The sequence below is a fragment of the Trachinotus anak genome, unplaced genomic scaffold (assembly GCF_046630095.1).
Source record: "Trachinotus anak isolate AG129_WGS33_773 ecotype Australia unplaced genomic scaffold, CSIRO_AGI_Tana_v1 ptg000011l, whole genome shotgun sequence".
NCBI classification, from domain to species: domain Eukaryota; kingdom Metazoa; phylum Chordata; class Actinopteri; order Carangiformes; family Carangidae; genus Trachinotus; species Trachinotus anak.
Window position 1 is genome coordinate 6,715,664 of NW_027273862.1, and position 21,010 is coordinate 6,736,673.

At 42.5% G+C, this 21,010-nt stretch overlaps 4 protein-coding genes across 9 annotated transcripts in view; 2 read left to right on the top strand and 2 right to left on the bottom strand.

Moving 5' to 3' along the window:
- LOC139627515 (transcription initiation factor TFIID subunit 4-like) overlaps positions 1-1,611 on the bottom strand; it is an 83,241-nt gene extending 81,630 nt beyond the window's left edge. For 2 of the 3 annotated variants that reach the window (XM_071488322.1, XM_071488320.1), the window contains exon 1: positions 200-1,606. In XM_071488322.1, coding sequence (XP_071344423.1) covers positions 200-1,565 — 1,366 coding nt within the window. In that variant the 5' untranslated portion in view covers positions 1,566-1,606. Of the gene's footprint in view, positions 1-199 lie in introns of all 3 variants that reach the window. The other variant, XM_071488321.1, reaches the window with a different exon arrangement.
- A 657-nt stretch (positions 1,612-2,268) lies between these two features.
- lsm14ab (LSM14A mRNA processing body assembly factor b) lies at positions 2,269-11,150 on the top strand. 2 transcript variants are annotated; one of them, XM_071488853.1, is made up of 10 exons: positions 2,269-2,583; positions 3,212-3,375; positions 4,080-4,230; positions 5,472-5,666; positions 6,039-6,119; positions 6,858-7,034; positions 7,413-7,569; positions 8,246-8,272; positions 8,809-9,049; positions 9,168-11,150. In XM_071488853.1, exons 1-10 carry the CDS (start codon positions 2,460-2,462, stop codon positions 9,189-9,191), a joined length of 1,341 nt encoding a protein of 446 aa, XP_071344954.1. In that variant the 5' UTR covers positions 2,269-2,459; the 3' UTR covers positions 9,192-11,150. The 2 variants fall into 2 exon arrangements, with proteins under 2 accessions (XP_071344954.1, XP_071344955.1); XM_071488854.1 differs by having other exon boundaries at positions 2,314-2,583; positions 9,171-9,332.
- A 751-nt stretch (positions 11,151-11,901) lies between these two features.
- On the top strand, positions 11,902-13,661 carry ss18l2 (ss18, like 2). 2 transcript variants are annotated; one of them, XM_071488469.1, is made up of 6 exons: positions 11,902-12,061; positions 12,224-12,373; positions 12,460-12,675; positions 12,989-13,065; positions 13,175-13,256; positions 13,352-13,661. In XM_071488469.1, exons 3-6 carry the CDS (start codon positions 12,607-12,609, stop codon positions 13,409-13,411), a joined length of 288 nt encoding a protein of 95 aa, XP_071344570.1. In that variant the 5' UTR covers positions 11,902-12,061; positions 12,224-12,373; positions 12,460-12,606; the 3' UTR covers positions 13,412-13,661. The 2 variants fall into 2 exon arrangements, with proteins under 2 accessions (XP_071344570.1, XP_071344569.1); XM_071488468.1 differs by having other exon boundaries at positions 12,224-12,675.
- A 140-nt stretch (positions 13,662-13,801) lies between these two features.
- Positions 13,802-21,010, bottom strand: part of garre1 (granule associated Rac and RHOG effector 1) — a 33,235-nt gene continuing 26,026 nt past the window's right edge. The window contains exons 9-14 of one of the 2 annotated variants that reach the window (XM_071488466.1): positions 20,120-20,245; positions 18,672-19,789; positions 17,613-17,778; positions 16,877-17,014; positions 16,647-16,722; positions 13,802-15,877 (exon numbers count right to left, since the gene is read on the bottom strand). In XM_071488466.1, coding sequence (XP_071344567.1) covers positions 15,518-15,877; positions 16,647-16,722; positions 16,877-17,014; positions 17,613-17,778; positions 18,672-19,789; positions 20,120-20,245 — 1,984 coding nt within the window. In that variant the 3' untranslated portion in view covers positions 13,802-15,517. Of the gene's footprint in view, positions 15,878-16,646; positions 16,723-16,876; positions 17,015-17,608; positions 17,779-18,671; positions 19,790-20,119; positions 20,246-21,010 lie in introns of those variants that run through there. The other variant, XM_071488467.1, reaches the window with a different exon arrangement.

Sequence of the window (21,010 nt, forward strand, 5' to 3'; positions counted from 1 at the left end):
TGGGTGAAGTGCTTCCCCAGTACATCCTGACAAACACTGGAAGAAAGCGGGATGTCACACAACCAAACCCATCATACTGAAGATAGTCAAACACCACATCATACTGACAACTAAACCCTTGAGCCTCAGGTGAGGTTATTATAACACAGGTGTTAACAGCATCTTGTTCCTGCACTCCTCTCCCTCCTGCCAACCTTACCCGGTGGGATGGTAAACCCAGGGGGAAGCTGAATGGTCGTCTGCTGCTGAGGTGGTCTGACAATCAGCTGGGGGGCTACAATCCTTTGAGGTGCTGTGAGTCCAGGACGGGGTTGAGACTGTGCTGAGGTGGCCACAGCAGGTGTTGGAGAGGGAGCTGTGGGCCTGACCATGCTAATAGTGGTGGTCACTAATGTAGCCTGACCAGTACCACATACAGAACTAGTTGCCACCCCTGTGACACAAGCAGCAGCTGTGGCAGAGCTCAAAGGCTGGGTTATTGTTGTTGTTGTTGTGGCTGCTGCTGTAGTTGTTGTTGGTGTGACAACAGAAGATGCAGAAGAAACAGTGTTTATTACAGAGTTCACACTACCAGACTGGCTCGACATTACAATTTTGGACTGACAATCGTCTGTTTTGGAAGCCCCAGTGTCTGTGACCGGTTTGCTGTGGTTCTCCTGTGAAGCTGAAGAGGTGATGGGTCCTATGTGAGCGCCCTGCTGAACCAAGGCCGAAACACTGGTCCCGTTGCCGTTCTGGGCTATACTGGCTACAATGTGACTCGGGAGTCTATGCAAAGAGATGGTGGGAGTCCCCCGGTCCAGAGCAATAGCCGACTGACCTACAGGCAGGCTAGCGTTAGATAAAGTGAAAGTCGAAGTGTTAATAGAGGATGTAACCGGTCGAGTAGAGTTTGTTGTAGTTTCACTAGGATCCACGGAGCTGGCGTTTTCCACCACCGCTGTGTTGCTGTTCCTTCTCGTCGTTACAGCCGCGCCGTTAAAACTCTTTATCCGAGCCGAAGCGCTCCTCCTTGGCGTGGTTATGCGTTTTCTCGCCGGGTTAGCCTCTATCGACGTCTCACCTGTGCCCGGGGCACCCTTAGAGCCGCGGCTGGATGTGGTGCTGATGCTGGCTTGCGGAGATGCCAAAGTTGACACACCAGATGCAGTCAGTGTTGTGATGGATGCTCCATGTGATTGCGAACCGCTGCTAGTGGCGTTCACACAGGCAGCCGAAGTGGTGGAGGGCTCGCCAAAAGACGGGGTGCAGCCCAGAGGAGGGGATGTAACAGCTTTATCCGGGCTAACGCCTTTAGAGTTGATCTCCTGGCGCATCTCAGGTTTATTACGCCGTCCTTGTTGTTGTTGTTCTAGTGTTGTGGTGCCCACTGGAGCTGGTAGCGTTTTTCCCAAGTGATGGTTAGCGGGGGCCACTGAGCCAGCGCCTCCGTTTTCGTCTGTTTTACCTGCTGGGTTGCTTTGGCCAGCAAGCTGTGACTCCAATGAGCCCACTAGGTCGCTCACAGCTTTTTCATCCACCTCCGAAAAGAGCATATCTTCCAGGGGGTCGGAGGCGCCCGCCATCTCTGATCACCGATAGCCGTCTTATATATTTTTTTTTTTTTTTTACAGTGCGCCTGCGTGTTACTAGGCATTGTGGGAATGACTCTGACGTCATTAGATGAGGGGGGGGTGGAGGGGGGCATGGATATAGACATGTTGTATTTTCATATTTTTATTAGAATGTAATTTGATTAAGTATAATAAATACTGTTGTTATACTGTAAATACCGTGTAGGTACCAGCCTGGTACCCGTTACACACTTTAGTTACGCGGCTTTATCATTAAAAACAAGTAAGTTAGATGTGTTCAGGACAAATTATGCAGCATACAATTTTCTACATCTAAAAATTAATTCTCTAGCATTGTGGGGGCAGTGCATGGATGTATTATAAGACCTTATTATGTTCTTATAATACATCCATGGGGCAGTGTTGAGAACAGGTTGAGAGATGCGAGCTCTTGTGATATCGCGATATGATAGAATGGCTGCATCTCAAGCGTCGACTAAGCATCCCTTGGTTAATTGGCTAATTTTCGTCCCTGAGAAACTATTATAAAAGTTTACAAAACGGCACTTGCAGTCTTCAAGTTGCTAAGTCAGTCATGTTTTTACCAACTCACTCCTTTCCGTTCAGGAGAACAGGTGACAGTAAGCGGAAGAGGAGGCAACTTTAAAAGAATGAGCCACAGCCTTCCTCCCAACATCCTTAGCGGCGGGCGAAGGAAAATGAAAACGGCCATGTCGTGGTAGGATCCAGATCAGGAGCGAGCCAGTCTGAGCCACGGTGAAACTTGCAAAACCATCTAATGTAGCCTTGAAACTACAGCTCTGAAAATAGCACACCTGATCGCTTGTTTGACAGTAACCAAACGTTTCGTGGAAGTAAGTGCGTTGTTAACATCAGCGGACAAACATGAGCGGAGGAGGGACGCCGTACATTGGCAGCAAAATTAGCCTAATCTCCAAGGCCGAGATTCGCTATGAAGGAATTTTATACACCATTGACACTGAAAACTCGACAGTAGCTCTTGCTAAAGGTACGTAAAGTAACCACAAGTGGACCGCAGTACTCGTAAAGGGTTATAACACAACCTGCAAACGTGTTTTGCGACGGAAAACTGAAATCCATTTCAGCGCAGTTAGCTACGTCAGCTAGCTTTTTAGCCGACTAACAGCTAAGTGGTGCTGTAGTTAACTCTGCCCTTTGTTTACGTTGTGCTCGGGCTAACAGTAAATATTTGCTCCTGGCTGCTGTGGACCGAGTGGCACGAAATAGAAAATCGATGCCTCGATACTATTAAACGTTCCTTATTTGAGTTTTATTTATGGTTTATTAGCAAAGTTACATTTAAGTCCTTATTTTGAAGGTGTGTTTAGTGAACTCGCACGTTAATGCTTCACAGCATTGGGCTGTATACTTGTGTAGTAAATTAAAAAATAGTGTTTCAGGAATCACTCTGGGGAGAATTTGTAATTAAATTGTATTTTAGAATTCTTTTATAACATCTGTCCAGGATGAAAGGATGAAGATCTTTGATGAAGAAGAACTTTCTGGGCTAACCCTGGCTTATTTACTTTGTACTATATAAAACATGTCAACAATAACATTATAAAAGCACAGATATACCCAGCCTCTCTAAATTGTCCTATGAATTTTCTCAACAGTACGCTCTTTCGGCACTGAAGATCGGCCCACTGACAGGCCTATCCCACCTCGGGAGGAAGTGTTTGAGTACATCATCTTCCGAGGGAGTGATATAAAAGACCTAACAGTTTGTGAGCCACCCAAAGCCACTAGCACCCTGCCTCAGGACCCTGCCATAGTTCAAGTAAGTTTGTTTGCATCCTTGTACCATTAAAAATAGCAGTATGTACCGCAGTTTGTTTCTAGAAAAGTCATAGGAAATCTTTACTAATACATTTTAGACCTAGGTCATGGCTGGCTGCAGCCACACTGTTATTTCTAAGAAGAGGGCACTTTGACATGTCACAGAAGGAGAAGCACAGGTGTAAATGATAAAGTCAATGATGGCTCCATTTAGCTGCTCCCATCTCTGTGTGCTGGTGTTGAGTAAGGTGCTTCAGTGTCACACTGTCAGGGTTTACTGGGACAGTTAAGTGGAACAGAGCGGTCGTTCATGTTATTAGTTACACCTGTGCTTGCCCCTTGCAGAATAGTTGGCTATTTGCTGAGGCCAAAGTACCATAACATGATTAAAATCACAAACACCTCCAGCTCCATTACTCATGTGTTGAATTAAATCCATTCTTTTTTTTTTTTGCTCATACTTGTGTAAATATAATTGTAAATATAATTTTTCTTCACTAAATTGGTGAATATCAGTAAAGACTGTGTATAGTAGGCTTGCACCAAATTCACATGTTCTTGTTTGCGATGCTGATTTCATCAAGTGATCTGAAATAAATTGATCAAAAATAAAGTTTCTTGTTCCCTCATACATGAACACCATGTGAATTTTTGACAGATAGTGTTGTTATGGCTTTTCATTTGACTATGTATTTCTTTCTCCAGTCATCACTTGGATCCAGCAATGCTGCAGCAGCATCATCATTCCAGTCTGCTGGGTCCTATGCTCCGTTCAGCAGGGCCTCTGTCCCACCTTACAGCCAGTTTGGTGTTACACCCCTTGCAGCTAAGCAGTTTGGATCTGCTGGAGCAGGAGGTAAGAAGTAGTTCTTGTTGAAAAGTGTCCACTCACTGTATGGATTCACAGGATGCACCATAAAGGACAGCTTGTGACAGAATAAAGGCAATAAATTGTGCACTTGGATGATTACCTGTTTCAAGTGACAAGGTTGGCACAAGTGGATTTATCATAGTGAATACATGAAAAGCAGTGTTTGAATGGAAGATGGGGAAATCAATAAAAACTCCTTAATATGCATTTGCTGTTTATACATAATGTGAAATAAAATAAAGTTAATGAACCAGGTAAACTGAAACATGCAAAACCACAAGTGTGGCAAACTCAGTAAGGTTCATATTTCTGCAGGACACTGGCCAATGGAAATCCTTGCAATTAAATGACATTGAATAATGCACCACATTTGTTCTGTACAAGCATTCTATGGATATAAGATAGATGTAATGACATGGTCACAAGTATCCTTTGACACACAAAGATTATTGTTCAAATATTGTGATATTAATTTTGTCAGTATTATCTAGCTCTAATTCTGCATTTAAAGTGCTTTTGTTTGAGAACCACTAGTCATAGTTGGCACAGGGTAGTGAAAAAGTTAGGAGCTGAAAGATATATATATATATTTTTTTTTACATTCACTGACATCATCCTTCCAAATCCATTCTAGTCGCTGCACAACCAAACATTTTTCAAACAAGCCTTATAAGCGAGATGTGTTTCTCAAGCAGATTTTGCGCAGCCCCTGATCCCTTCAGATTTGCATATAGAGCACAGCTGCATGTTTCATGTGGGGTTTCTTACATTACACCTGAACCCCATTATGTGTTGAACAGGAAGTAGTGAAGACAATTTACAAATTATTTCTAATAAACTGCTGAAGCTTGAGTACATGAAAGTGCTCAAAGGAGAAGACATTTATAACGGCGCACATCAGGGATTTTCTCATTAAACATAGATTGAATTTTTTGTCTTTGTTTTAAAACTATTAGGCTGCTTTGCAAATACTCAGCTGACATTGGCCTTATTATATATTCAGTGTCAGTGTTGTCGATTGCCAGTACAATGGAAGAACCTCCCTGGTCAGAGTGACATTGATTATTTTTAGGTATTTTGTCACGTTCATATTATGTTGTGTCACTTAGTATCTGGTATATCACTAAACTGTTGTAATCTCTTGTCAGCTGCTTTAAGACAAACTATGCTGCCTCTGCTTTTAGGAAAATTATAACTTTTGAATCTAACTTTGTTGTTTTCTGCAGGACGCACTAGTCCTGAGCTGGACTCTTTAACAAAGAGTTCTACAGTTGAGCAGGCAGTTCAGGCCCTACCATCGGCTGCCCCAGCTCCACCTGCACCTGTAGGACAGAGGAGTCAGACGGGGGGACCACTTCCCAGACTGACCAGTACCACCACTGGCAGCCAGAAGCCACCAGACCTCCTGGAGCAGAGAAAAGGTAAAGATACTTTCCAAGCTTGTTGTGGTAGGTTCTCTCACTGATGACAAAAGTCCATCCAGAGTGCTGCCAAGCACCGGTGTTGACCAGAGATGTATGGGTACTATCAAGAAATTAGAAAAAGAAATTCAACTGTTATATCTGAGCTTATAAGAGCTTCCTGAGCACAAAATCCACTACAGGGCAAAAAACAACCGTTCACCTCCTAAGTTTAGATTCTGCATGTTTACCAGACACAGAGGATCCTGCTTATCACTAAATCTGCACCATGTCTCAAGCTCATACTAGTGTTTCCTAGTATCTGTGTGTTAGATTATTACCAATTTACCTGGAGCTAAACTTAGGCTAATGTCTGCTTTGTTCTCTGTTCAGCACCTGAGGTTCAGAAAGTGTCACAGCCAGATAATGAACAAGGTGCTGTTGAAAACCGGGATCCCAACAAGCGCCAAGCTGGTAAGTAATTTTCCTTCAATTAATAATGCCTAAAACACACCTAATTCCATCCACTGAAATGTTCATTTATTTTAGCGGTTATTAAATCTTCATGGAATATAGATACTTAAAGAAGCTTTACTGTCATGAAATCAAATGTTTCCTCTGAGCCAACATAATGAACAAAATATCAATTACGATTTTCATATCTTTTTTTTGTCTTAGTTAATGTTTTTTACTCTTCTTAATATTTCCTTTTCATATCAACCCCCTTGGCATCTACAGTGTAGTCAGAACCAATTTAGGAAGTGATGTATATTTCACTTTTGTGGTTGTTTGCATATTGACTGTGAAATAAAACGACAACAATGAGGTTAAAGTACTAATTATCAGCTTTAGGGAGGTTGGAGGTGTTAACACCCATGTTAAGAGAACAGTATAGGATTGGTAGCCCTTTTTTATACACAGTCTCAAATTTTAGAAGAGATGGTTGTAACATATACAAGACAACGCTTACAATCACCACTGGCCTATGTTTATGATAACTTGTTAACTGGGTGACGAAGTATGAAAGGCTACAATTTTCTAGTGTTCATTTGATGTGGATGTAAAACAACCTCAAGTTAAAGATGATAGGCATGGTGCAGCATGCTGTAGTACAAAGCTTAACACAATGCTGCCCTAATATGTATTGACTGCACAGTATGTGTTGTTTGTCAGAGCTTTGCTGGATTTCCGCTTTCCCCTGTTATTTCTCAGCTGGTGCTCAGGCCACCCGCCGCGGCCGTGGAAGAGGAAGCCGCAGCAGAGGCAAAGTAAATATGCGCAGGGATGGCACCATGAAGTTTGAAGAAGACTTTGACTTTGAGACTGCCAATGCCCAGTTTCACAAAGATGAGATTGACAAAGAGCTCCAGAATAAGCTGAAACTGAAAGGTACTGCTTCAACATGCTTTAATCCAAAAGGACAAAGACATTTATTTTACCACAGTGTAGAAAATGTTTCATCAGATTATTGGCCTTAGCCTGATCAAGGCAGCATGTATGAATATAACAGGTGCAATTCTTGTTATTTTTAAAGGGCAACAGTGTTGACATTTTGTTTATCCTCTCACCTCTGCCAGTGAAAGCTCAAGAAGCAAATCCATGGTAGAAATTAAAAGTTTGCATGATGGTGAATCTGCTGAGATGGACCCACACATACTGAGTTTTTGGCATCTTCAGTGTAACTGTGTAATTTCACAACCCCGATGGTCATTTTATTAAGTTTATGGTGTTTAATTTTTTTTTACAAATGTTCTTCCACCATAACAGATGACAAGACTGAAAAGGCGCTGAATGGAGAGGAAACTGCTGACTCCGAGCATCCGGCCAACGAGGGGACCACGGAGGAGGAGGAGGCTGTGATAAACACATGCTACTATGACAAGTCCAAATCCTTCTTTGATAACCTGTCCTGTGATGATTTGAGGTACCTGACTATGTTTTATTCATCTTGTTTTTTTTAATGGACCTGAATCCCCTCTGACTGGAAGGATAGCATTCAGACTGATAGTTACACTGCGTTAAAAAGAAATTAAAGGTTGGTGTTGGTGCAGTTCCTTTTACAAAGATGAAATACAAACCAGATAGCTGGACCAAACACGAGCCAGCGCTCCTTCGATGTATGTCCATGTCTGTAAGAGTCTGAGCGGGAATGCAGTTGCACCATTGTGGCCCAAGCGCTGGACTTTTCCCAGTTACTTTTGCTCCTTCAAAATTATTTATGAGCATGAAAAGATGCCATTGCATCATCAAGGGGGCGTTTACAACAGATCTGCAACTACTGTGTTTCCTCAAATAATGACCGGGGCCTTTATTTACCTCAACTGCAGAAGGCAACAGGCCTTTATTTCTGATTCCCTCTGTTTGATATGTATAATTAGTCACAGTGGTATTTTAGTCTCTTTTTGATCTGCTCCCATTTTGCCCTGTTAAAGTTACTGCGTTTCGGATTCATACATTTTTGACTCAGTGTTCATGTCAGTGTGAATGGTATCTGCGTGAAATATTCTCCGGACTCTCTACATCATTTACTGTTTTTGTTTAAACATGTGAATTGTGCTCAATTAATACACTGAAAGACTTTTGTTTTTTATCTCTTTAAGTAAAGCGGGTGAAAGAGGATTTTCAAAGTAAGTCACAGATTTCCTACCTGTGTTTGGGGAGGCACCTCAGGTGAAAGAGGCATGTTGGCATGGAGAGTAAGCACACTAATGCAAACACTAACTGCTCTTTGATTTTTCTTTTTCTTGTTTGTTTATTTGATTATTAGTTTCAGATTTCCTCGTAACATCCCATAATGGCTCTGCATGTTACAGACGCAGACAGATTGCACATTTGGATTTTTGTTAACTATAGAACTATACACCATACATGTAAAGTACTACATATTATACAGGACGCATAAAGACTCTGAGCATCCGTTAAACTAATTTGCACAGTGTGCTGCTAGCTTCTGTGCATTGTTTAAGCAGCAACATGGATTTCTTTGTGCACACCATCGATTCATAGATGTTTCTGATAAATACTGAAATAAATGTTTCAGTATATGTAAAAGTAAGAGACAAAACTGCCACTTTAGCCTGTGGTGCCTCCCTTTATGTCTTTTTTGTTGAGGTATGTTTGTTTTCTGAAAAGATGGATCATAATGGGTCTTTGCATGTGTCAGGGAGCGAAGATCAACCTGGGCAGAGGAGAGACGTATGAATGCTGAGACGTTCGGCATCCCCCTGAGGCACAATAGAGGGAGAGGTGGTTTCCGTGGCAGAGGCTTTATGGGCCCCCGTGGGGGGCGGGGCAGACCAGCGAGCAGAGGTTCCTTTGGGCCTCCCCGTGGTGCTCCACCTGGTTTTAGAGGTGGATTCAGAGGTGGCAGAGGAGGCCGGGATTTCTCTGATTTTGAATACAGGGTAAATCTCAACTTCATCAGCACAAAATAAAAGTATTATTGAAGTGCAGTAGAAATGGTAGACATCTTATAGCTCTTCTAACCTTTCATTTTTTTTGTTTGTTTGTTTTTTAATCCAGAAGGATAACAAGGTGGCTGCATAGTACAGCAGCCATGGATCCACAAAGAATTGTAGCTCCTCATCATGAATTTATTCCAGCTCAAGAAATTTTCTTTGGTCTCCACATTTGACAGAAAGAATGAAGACATCCTCTCAGTCACCAGCACCAGGGCTGACTGTTTGACACCAGGGGATGAGAGTCCACAAGTTTAGTTTGATAAACAGTCACCAGATGGACAAGATGATGTGTAAATACCTTGCTTTGGAGTAACTGTATTTTTGCATCAATCAAGTTCAATTCTTACTGAAGTCGTCTTTGATATTGACAGCTGTATGCAGAAAGCCCAGTGATACTGTGAGCGGATCACGGTCCATGTGATCAATAGCTTTATTTTTTACTTTCTTTCAGTTTTTGATAAAAAACATTTGGTGGCACCAAATTTCACTGCATTGCCTGTTGCACCGTATTTCTCTCTGCTCAGACTTGGGTTGGTTGCCATGTGTTCAGTATTTTTACCCAGTTATCAGGAAATGTTTTTTTTTTTTTTTTGCTTCTGACACCCATTCATTCTCAATGAAGTTGTGAGTTCAGCAGATGAGTGAAGCAGAATCTAAACTGAATATTGTAATGAATGAATGTATATCTAGCTCAGCTTCTTAGTGCCCTCCAGCAAATCAATGCTCAACAGACTCACTTCTAGTTTTTACGAAATGTGTTACAGTAGTTAGAATCATTAGCTCATCAAACCTCCCGCATCAGATGAATTGTGTTTCCGCTTTAGGTTTGTAGCTGGACTTCTGCAGGCCTTGTTGATGATGGCAGCCTCATGCAGGCAGCCAATAGGAGCCAGTCATTTGATTGACATGGGGTGGTTTACAGCATTAGCTTTAGAAGTATTTGTTAACTGTAGATTTTTGTTTTTTAGCGTGTCTGTTATATAGTTGACTGAAGAAACAGCATTCCCATGATTTGTGTCAGTGAAAGAGAATCATCCGTTGCAGTTCACATCTTTTAGGAGTTCTTAAGAAAGGAAAGCCTTGAGTTTATCATTCAAAACCGATTGACCTCACAAGTCAGATTTGGATAACAAATGCTCCGCTATTTTGCCAAAAAAAAATGTGAGGGATCGGTAGAGTTAAAATGATTGTCAGCCTACAAGTACATGTTCTCTGCATTGAGGTACCTTTGAAATCTACCTTTCTATGTCCAAAACATACTGAGCCATCTGTTAAAACGTGTTCCTTTTTGTTTTCAGCACCCTTTGAATTGTCTTTCACTTGTGTCATCTACAATGTTTTTGTCTCTAGAGTCGGCGACTTTGCACTGCAAAACTAAGTACTTGCAGTGTTGTGAGGATTGTTTACTAAAAACTTGTAAATGGGTTGAATGATGTCTCAAAGTGTTTGTTCAGTACAGACGGCAGCGTTTCTGATAGATATCAGCCCTCCGGCTTGTTTGTAGCTCCTCTTGATGCATTAATGTCAATGTGATTGTTCTCTGGAGTCAATATTTTGTTTTTTATTATCTGACATGTGAACAAAGGGACAAGAACTGGATGTGGTGCCAGTGTGTTGGGGGGGAGGTGGGATATTTTTTTGCTTTTAGGCTCTGATTTGTTAGTACTTTAGGGAGTGCCTTCAGAGTGGTCAATTTTTTACAGCTCTCCCTTTAACTTAAAGGTTACCTTTTGACAAGTATCGATAGCACTACAAGGTGAAGCTAGATCCTTCTCTATAGCTGTTGCTGTTTTAAAACAAAGCAGCCCAGTTGAATATGTGCTGATCACTGCATGATAGCCGTAGGAACCATCACTTTATATGGGCTTTCGCAATAACCAGCGAGATTGGGTTTGAGACAAAAAGTATTACTGAGCAATTCAAAGCTGACATTTTTTCATATGTTTGTTACTCCTTCCAGTCACTGGAATTGTAAACCAGGAATTGTTTTCTTGAGAATATCAGCAAAATGGAGTTTTTACGTCAAATAAAGAATTGTACAATATCCATGTCTCTGTTTTCTTCTTAATCCACACGTCCCTGAATTTTTACAGAAATGCAACTTCTGCAATTTACATCTCTCCATTCTCTCCTTTTAAACTATACCTTGTGTCAGAAAAGTTGCAGAAACTGCCGGATTTATATGTGAGTTGTCCTTCAACAGGCAGGAAGACATTGCTTTAATGTTAGACAAACGGCCTACAGTTATTCCAAAAAAACAAAACTATAAAATAGTAGTGTCACTTGCCTCAGAGTAGAATATGATGGTAATTGTACCTCTAGGTGCAGTGTTAACAGCATCCATCAAAGTTGATAGGAAAAACTGATGATAATTTTCAATAAACATGAATCTGAAAAAGTATTCTGACTGTGGCACAACATCAGTTCAGACACAGCAGGCCTACAAGTAACCTATTGTATATCAGCATTTATTCATTTTTCCAAATACTTGATAGTTGTGTGGCATATATTTAAATCTTACTGCATCATATCAACACTTGAAGTGCACAAATACCTCCAGTGGAGTTTTCAGTGTTGCTGCAATAGCACCAACAGTACAGTTCTTGTATTACAGAGCTCATCAGTCAGACACAGGTGTAATTAATAACATTAGCAAGTCCATTTAGCTCTGTTTGGTCCAAATCCCCAGCACTGTGCTGGCTGCCTGATGCTGATATGAAACACAGCTATTGTTAATGTTATTAATCACGCCCGTTCTTTTACTACTATGTCAAGTTAAAAAAAAAAATTGGACATGATATTTTACAAATGTATTCCTTGATGATTTTTATTTCTTTTCTTTATATGATGGCTGATTTGTAAGTACAGTGTCTATCCAGTGTCTCCTCAAAGTGAATCCAAGCAGTAAAGTGTGGCGAGTTTTGGTATTGATTGCACTATAATAATCTAAGGAAGGTAAGACGGGGAAGAAAAGAAAAAGCAGATGTTTTGTTGGTCACTTTTTATATGGGTCATGGCCGTGCGTTTACAGGTTTTCCATAATTGTCAATAACATAGTATATTCCTGACAGTTACTAAAAAAACGTTGTCTTTGCTCTCTGACATCATGTCTGTTAGGGAGGGGACAAGTGTGGTCAAGGCGTCCAGTGCTCTCAGCAGACAGCATGAAGAGACCAGTTTAACGGGATGACACTAAACTGGTACTGGTGTTGACGCTTGACCGAGCCTGGGTCACCTGCGGATACTGGGACAGAGACCGGACTGGAGGTTAAATAAAATAATCCACATTATAATTAAACGCTCATTGAGTTAAAAACAGTCGTGGCACCGGTGACACCGGCGGTGTTTTCCAGTGTGGGAGCGACGGACCACAACCCTCCACACGGCGGCGGCAACGCGGCGAGGACGACGCAGCTGTCCGTCAAACACACCCGGAGAGGAGGGCCAGGAAGCAGTCGGCACCCCGAAACACATGCTAAACTGACCGCAGCGCCGCCAAAATGTCGATCGTGTTTGTGCCAAGGAAACTGCGAGGAAAGGCGAGAGTCAACCAAGAAACAATACAGAGAGTAAGACGAGACAAGCACCGGAGAGTGGTCGCTGGTAGCTCACTAACAACACCACAACACCGCTGCCAGCGTTAGCCGCTAGCCGCTAGCTAGCTACACCACCCTATACATTCAGTCACTCCTTGGTGACTCTCAGATAACTACGTGCATATCTAGACTGCCATCTATTTATAATTGTATTTCTTAAAAGTGCTTCATGTTCCAATAAGTGCTTTTACTGTTTCCAGCGAAATTAGACCGTTTTTGTGTGTTAGCCAGGCAGGCTGCGCTGCTACCGCGCTCGCCGTGAACATGTGTGTCTCCTCTGCCCCAGCTGCTGGATGAAAACGACCAGTTAGTGAGATGCATCACGGAGTACATGCAGAAAGGCCGAGCAGTGGAGTGTGTTCAGTGAGTCAAAACGACCCCCAGTGCCCCGGCGGTCATTTAGCTGTTAGCTTGTCACTGTGTACATGTGCTTCTCTATTTTTCAGCTGCTGTTTTCCTTCTTTTCCAACAGATACCAACAGATCTTGCACCGCAACATCGTCTATTTGGCCACCATAGCTGACGCCAGCCCTGACATGCCCCCCTCCTCAAATGTAAAGACAAGCCACACAGTGCATGCGCCAGCACAGCCTGAGTAAGTTGTTCTGTTCCCTTGACTTGTTCCTGATATTATTGTTTCTCTTTCCAGTCTACCTCTGATGCACCTTTAGCCTCCACAACAGCTGTGAGTGGCCATGGACAGACATGATGATGGCAGCTTTCCTCAGTGGAGCTGGGATGCTGTGTCCACCTTGTGTCACTGTACTGAACAGAATGATTGTATATTACAAGGAACAAAATTATGTAAAGTCTGATCTGTTGTTTTCAGTAATGTGACCCATTTCAGGTTCACTGGTGTTTCAATTCACTAGTGTTATATTGGATGTCTGTTGCGTAAACAAAAACTATTTTTTGTGTCCTCGGAAATGTTCATTAAAACATTTTTCTATTTTTCGAAAGAGGCAGTAGTTGTCAGTTTTTTTTAATCCTTCCGTTAGAGACCATACAGAAAGCCCGCTGACATGAAGTGTTTCTTTCTGGAGCTGAGGACATTTTTACATTCAAGTGAGCAGCAGAGAAATAAAAAAACAAGCAACCATTTTAAATTGCTAGTCATTTTTATTCATTTTTTGCATTGCTGGTACACTTGGAAAGATTCAGTTGCCAGCTCAAGAGAACAATAAGCAACATAAGCCAAGCAGTCCCCCTTCATATCTTCTATCAGGGCAACAAGTTTTTATTATTATTTTTTTTATCTTTTGTAGAAGCCACTAGTAAATCATTTGACACAGCTGAGAAGCTAACAGTTACAGTCCAAGGTCTGTAATGATGTCTTTAAAAAAGGCTGCAACAGTTAGGGAGATAACACAGACAAAAAGCAACAAACCCTATATCTTGATTGTGCAAAGCACATTAACTATAAAAAGATATATATTTATATGTATATACAGCAAACAATTCTCTGTAAACATGTTAAGTATGTTAGTTTTCTGAAAACATGGTGTCATTTCATAAATACAGGCAACATTGGCATCCGCAAACATCACAAAAAGATAACATTCTGGGCTTTTAAATACAGCCCATTGCCATAGAAACCGAAGAAACAAGGGCTCGAAAACACCCTCATCACATTGTTTTAGTGTTTAGCATGGCATATTTGGTAACCTTTATAGATAGATGGTGTAGTTCAACTCTGTAGGAAAAAAATGTGCTTTTTTCACATATTGGGAGGTGGAAAATAATGTTTCATGTAATATGGCTACAAGAATACTAACATACAGTAATGGTATAACATGTAAGAAAATACAAAAATAAGATTAATACTGTCAATAATTGTACAAGAAAAATATTGTATTATTAAACAGAAAACAGAAAAGTTAGGTTTATGGGAGTTAGTGTCAATCTGGAGCAAACAACTGCCAATTAGAGAGGAGGAAATGAATGCGCTTCTGGGTGTGAAGATGTTCCCTAGTGATCTCATCCAGTAGGGCGTGTAACTTCACTGTTCATCAATTATCTCAGACCTCCCGTCTCTTCAGCACCATTCATCTTCTCAACAACGCTTTGGTTGGAAATTATATTCTGCAAGTGCTATCAATACCAACATGGCACATAGTTACTGCTATAATTCTTAACTCTTGTCAGTTGTTGAAAAAAGTAGTGTATTTCTCTCAAATTACACCTCTGCAGTGACTTACTATATTTATGCTGAGCCTGCTCAAAGCCTCTTAATAAAAAGAACTAAATATTTATATTTCAACTTCAGTATTTTACAAGCTATGAAACAGTAGATGGTAGCTGTATTCTGAGTCATCTTGCGTGAGATTTGGCAGTTACAGCTATGTAGACACAGTATATTTATTATGGGCAAAATGAGAGCATTTCAAGCCCCTGCCCCCGTTGTAATCCCCTCCTTTACACACACACACACACGTTCAGCTGCAGAAGCAAGTGGGTGACGGCCGTGCACGTCTCCAGCTCTTGTCTGAGGAGACGTCAGCTCAACAGACAGAGAAACGACCACTAGACTAACTGCTGCCAGCATGACACATGCACCTTTCATAGTTAAAACATGGCAGTTGAAAAAACATCAAAATACGTCTCTTTTTGACAGGGGATGTTTGACATGGAAAAATATAGATACAAAAATGTCGAGCCAGTGTGTATACTTAATTTTGCCTCTGAGGCTTTGAAATCTTCCAATTCAGTGGGTGTGGACTGTAAAGGCTGCAGCTCGGCCCACTCAGTGGCTCATCTAACAGAGCTACAGGTCCTCCGTGGCACTTCACCGTGGACTCACTCGACATTAGATTGGTCAGTACTGGTGAAGGTAGGAGGGCCTGTGCTCGTGTTTGAGGGGGAAGGATTTAAAGCCCTTGGTCATGGGTTTGTGTTGCTGCTGTTGTTGCTGTTGTTGTTGCTGTTGCTGTTGCTGTTGCTGCTGCTGCTGCTGCTGCTGCTGGGTGAAGGGAAAACCAGAGGAGATGCCAGTGGAGGGGGAGCAGTCGCTGGCTGTGGACCACACAGGAGACTGCAGCATCTGCATGGAGTCGCTCCACTGGGAGGAAGGAGGGATGTTCATCTGGTACAAGGAAGAGCTGGGATTGGGCATGGTGTTGGTGTGGGTGGAGTGCTGCCACGGTGCTTTGGGAGGCCAGGTTTTAGTTTTGCTGTCCTGTGGAGCACAGGAGACAGGGATCAGCTAAAGTCAGCATGTTGTCAAACGTCATGCCAGAGAAATTATGACTGGTACTGCAAAATATTCAACTAATTCTGGTGTTTGGCTGATAGTTTGTTATGTTTCCCAGGAGTCCTACAGTTTGCCTCCATTTTCCAATTTTTATATTTAAAAAGGTAAAAATACCGGGCACACGGCTCAGGGTGGCTCAAATGCTCAAATCGCTTCTTTTGCCCGATTAACAGTTCAAAACTCAAAGACATTCAGAATTTACCATCAATGAAGAGTAAGAAAAGCAGAAATATTCACATTTGAAGAGCTGAAACTAGTGTAGTTTTGGAACTTTTGCTAAAGGACTTGAACAAATATTTAATAATTAAAATTGTTGGCAGTTAATTTTCTTTTGATCGACTGATCGATTAATTGATCAATCATTTCAGCTCTACTGGTGTGTGAGTGTGTACTTTTTTTAAAGAAATCACAAAAAAGTAATTACGTAACACTCTCATCATGAGACCCTTAGAAAGGCTTAAATAATAATTATTAATATAAAGATATAATATAACTAATAATATAAACTGCGTGAGCAAAGATTTTGAGTGAGACAAAATCTAAAAAAACAAAAATATGAAAAAATATTTTTTTCTCAAAACCAGTTTTTAGAGGTTTGAACCCTCTGGTTGCAAAATAATCTAAATGCACACTATTTTTAAATTGCTTAGTACTTTAATCAAATGAGGAGTGACCTGGGCAGCTCATACTTTACCTGGTTATCGTCACTGATGTGATGGAGTGGTGGTGAGGGCAGGGTGCACACCTCCGGCTCACCACAGCTATGTTTTCTGAGGACAGAGACATTTACAATGAACCTCATCAGTGCTCACAAAAAGGCATAACTAGTGTCTGATCGCAGCTGAGCTCCAGCAGACATTTTCACTCAGACAACAAGTAAACTGAGAAGACGAATCAACAACAGTGGATGAGTTCGAGACTTACCTCCTTTGTTTAACTGCCGCTACAAGGTCTGGTCCAGAAAACATGGAGAACAGACTGTCACCATTGGCTGAAGACGTCTCATCGCTGGAGCTGGCTGAGTCCCCCTGATTGGCTGACCAGCTGCTGTTCACGGCCTCACTGAGGACACAACCAGAGGAGGTGTTAGCATGGTTTCTATTATACTGTCAACAACGTGCTATTAAAAGACATGACAGGATACAAGTTACTTGATGACATATAAACACTTTGACGACACACAGTTTAAGAAACACGCTGTATCTAAGTGGATAAATATTGAAAGTCTTTTTATAAACTACAACACTGTTCCACGTGGTTTACCAGTGAGCTGCCTCGGCAGTGATGGCTGCATGTTTACTTGTGCCTACTTTCCTGAATTAGTCTCTAAGCAGGACGTTGTGTCACACTCGTGGGAAGAATTAAGTGACAACATTCATGATAAATGTGTTAAATGCCTCACATATCAATGATGTCTGCCATATTAATAATTCAATCATAACATCGGCCAGCACTATTGCACTATGATGAAACTAAGCTTTAAATAACCCTCCAACAGTTCAGCATTATGCTGCTGCCAAAACTAATTTATGAAACTTGGCATGAGGGATCTTATGTGTCTGTACATGTATCTTGTTTTTCACATTTGCATATACATAAATTCATTCATCAAAAAAATCTGTATGCAAAGGGAAAGGATATGCCATGTATGGATACCTACCCCTCACTGTAATACTCGGGGTGGGACCAGGTCCTGTGCTGCTCATCAGGCATTGGCCAGTTGCTGCGCGTGTTGCTGGGGCGACGGATATGCTGCACCTGCCGTTTCTGCTGCATGGCCTGACTGACGCCAGCGACATAACGTGCAAACTCTGGGTCAGAGCCAACTGTGCATGGAAAGGGAGGATAAACACAACTATGAGTTTCTGACACCCTCAGCTTTTCTCTTTGGCTCCCTGGAGCTCAATCTGTTTAGCCAGACTGTCTACCATAGCAGAAAAATCACAATAGCTGTAAGTCAACTCTGCACAATAGGCCTCGACTGCAATCAAAAGAGTCTGCTGCACTGTAAAAATAGAAACTGACGCAAGTTAAATTCAGCATGAACCGTTAACTTACAGTCACAGTCAGATGCAGGGGAAAAATGCTCATACTATCTGACCTACATTCATTACGTTACTCAGATCAGGGCCCAACGTTGTCTGGAATCTGGAATCGACTGGATACAAGACAGTATATCAATAGTAAGAAATGTCAAACTCTTTTGGCAGCATGACATTCTGCACTGTCAATAATAATCTGAATTTCGATGAACAGCTTTTTCTTCGTCAGCTGGTTACCCATCGCAACCATCTTAATGGTTTCAAATGGGTTATATGAACACTTGAGTTCATTCAGGACACCCACAACCCTGTTTTCTACGTTAGTCTTCTGGTATAATTCACATCTAACTAATAACTGCATTGTAAGTCACAAAAACATTGCCAAACTACTTCTATGCGGGGGTTTTAAAATGAAACAATGGTGCCAGGAAAGCTCCAGGCCGCCTCCCTCCCCCATCACTGACATAATGTTCCATATCTGACGAAGGAGCATGTGAGGTCGAGACCAACACTCCTATGTGGGCTCTCTCCTCAACAAAAGAGGTGGACAGGCACTGATTTTATATAAAAGCTGCTTAAAATCTTAACATCTTTCACTTGAGGAAGTGAAAGTGCCAATTCAGAGGAGGATTACAGAGGATTCAGACATGAACATGTAATAGGAAGGTGGATCTCACCTGCTGGGTCGAATGGCAACGTGTCTCCCAGGACTCCAAACACTCCCTCGCTCTGGTCCCTGTTGGGCCAAGTGTTGTTGCGGGGCCCCTGTGGCTTCTGACCAAGCATCTCTGACATGACACTGTCCATGTAGGTGCTGACCAGGCCCAGACTGTACAAATCCGAGCTAAGGTCTGGCAATCCAGGGGATCCCCACTGCCCAATGGGACCCAGAGGCGACAGCCCTGCTGGGGGTCCCTGCGGTGGAGGTTGCTGCCCGGATGTGCCGAGCCACTTGCTTGCCACTCTCTGCTGCGGCAGGACCTGTGGTGGGGTCTGCTGAGGAGGAAGCTGAGGAGGAGGCGGCTGCTGCTGACTGATGGGCTGCAAGAGGTGCTGGTAGTACTGCAGGGTCTGCGGGGAGGGCTGCTGAGGTGGAGGAGGGGGCTGCTGCTGCTGCTGCTGGGGCTGTTGTTGCTGCGGCGTAGGTTGCTGTGGTTGTGTATGAGGCGGCTGCTGCTTCTGCACTGTTGGAGGCTGCGGCTGAGGCTGAGGCTGGGGCAGGGTCTGAGCTGGGGCCTGTAGGGCGCTGTGAGAGATAGACTGGGATGTTGGCGGAGGTCCACTAGGAGGCTTCAGCTCAGCGGGATTTGCAGACGCCACAGAGTTCCTCCTCTTGACCAGCGGCGAGGCCTGCTGGGATTTACCCATGTTGAATCCTGAGAGAAAGTCGATGACATCCTGCATCTCTTGGTCAGTCGGCAGGTTCATCCCCTGGTCCTCGGACACTAAGCCGTTGGCCAGCTGGCCTTGCTGTGTAGAGTCAGGGGTGCAGGACAGGCTTCCCATCTGCAGGATGCTCTGTAACCTCCCGTCACTGTGGCCCAGGCTCTTGGCCTTCTCCTCAGAGCTACTGGTTGTTAGCATGCTGCGAGACGGGGTGCTAGGGATGGAGTAACTGCCCCCACTATTAGAGCTGGATGAGACCTTCTTGGTGAACTTGGAGGTCAGCTTGGATATTGTTTTGGGCAACCCGCTGGAGGTCTTGGAACTGGTGCCAGGAGGCAGATCTGCCTGGATGACATAGTCTGGGCTCTCCCGCTGCAGCTGTATCTGAATAGTGGGCAAGGCCTGCTCTCTTTTGAAGGCAGGAGAAGGAGAAAGACAAATAGTTAACTATTATCAAGTGACAGACACAGGATGAAAAGAGGCGTCTCGTGCAGTAATATTCTTCAATCATAGTTTTAATGGACATCCTTTTTTGGTATGGAGCAGGGTTCAACTGGCACATTCACACCAGCCCAGACAGAGCATACTTACTGTTTGATTCAGTTTCACCTAAATCAACAGGTGAAGTGTGACATCAACTTAAATCTCTACAGATAACATATATATCACATGAGCAGACAGCTACCTGTGAAAACTTCCTGTTAGAAAATTTATTTATTGTTATGAAACATTCACTCACTTTCCCTCCTTCCATCTGTTGATGTCAAACACAGCGGTGTAGAGCATGTCTACCAGACCAAGCGTCTTCTCTGGGTCCAAGCTTCGCTGGAGCAAGGACATGGTGGCTGGGTCCTCCTTCAGACACCTGAAAATGTGCACACACACGAACACGCACAACAGGACAGGACATGAAGTACAACTCCAACACAATGTCTTAGACACAAAAGCCCAGGTGTATTTACTGAACAGATGAATACTTGACATGTGATATTCATAAACAAGAAAAGATGATATAAAACATCCTCGACAGGGTACTTTCTCAGCTCACAGACTGGTCTCCTTACCTGCATGCTGATTCAAATGTCACACACAACTGTCTACTGACAAAGGACAAGTACAATTAAGTTTTTGAAGGAATGTGTTTTCCTTTTTCTCACATTACACTGACTTTGTCTTGGCCCAAGATCCATCAGTATATTCCACTTAATAATGGAAGTACTCAGTGGCTGAATAATTCTAATGTAGTTTTAATGGCAGGCACCCACCCATGTATGTATAAAACTGTATAAATATGAGGTGGTTCAAAAAAATATTAAGTAATATTGGCTTACTATATAATCAAGAGCATTAACTGAAAGCCTAAGAGAAGTTTGTGCTTCTGGTGCTGTTACAAACTTGACTATCTGACCAGGTCCAAACCAAAACCTCATCTACTGATGCTTAAACTCCTGTTGGAGTCTTGAGCTCTCACTGTGAAGTGCAGCACAGAGGAAATGGCATGACCCCCCTCCCCCCAGATACAAAAAAAAACCAAAATATTTCTATTTCAAGATCATGCCAATACCACAGTTTAATAATACACTACTGAAGTATGGCTAATGCAAATGTGTTAACACTACATTAAGAAGGC

Coding starts and splice junctions, on each gene's coding strand:
- lsm14ab (XM_071488853.1), top strand. CDS start 2,460: ATGAGCGGAGGAGGGACGCCGTACATTGGCAGCAAAATTAGCCTAATC. Junction 3,376..4,079: donor AGGACCCTGCCATAGTTCAA/GTAAGTTTGTTT, acceptor TTCTTTCTCCAG/TCATCACTTGGATCCAGCAA. Junction 7,035..7,412: donor GAATAAGCTGAAACTGAAAG/GTACTGCTTCAA, acceptor CCACCATAACAG/ATGACAAGACTGAAAAGGCG.
- ss18l2 (XM_071488468.1), top strand. CDS start 12,607: ATGTCGATCGTGTTTGTGCCAAGGAAACTGCGAGGAAAGGCGAGAGTC. Junction 12,676..12,988: donor ACCAAGAAACAATACAGAGA/GTAAGACGAGAC, acceptor CCTCTGCCCCAG/CTGCTGGATGAAAACGACCA. Junction 13,066..13,174: donor CGAGCAGTGGAGTGTGTTCA/GTGAGTCAAAAC, acceptor CTTTTCCAACAG/ATACCAACAGATCTTGCACC.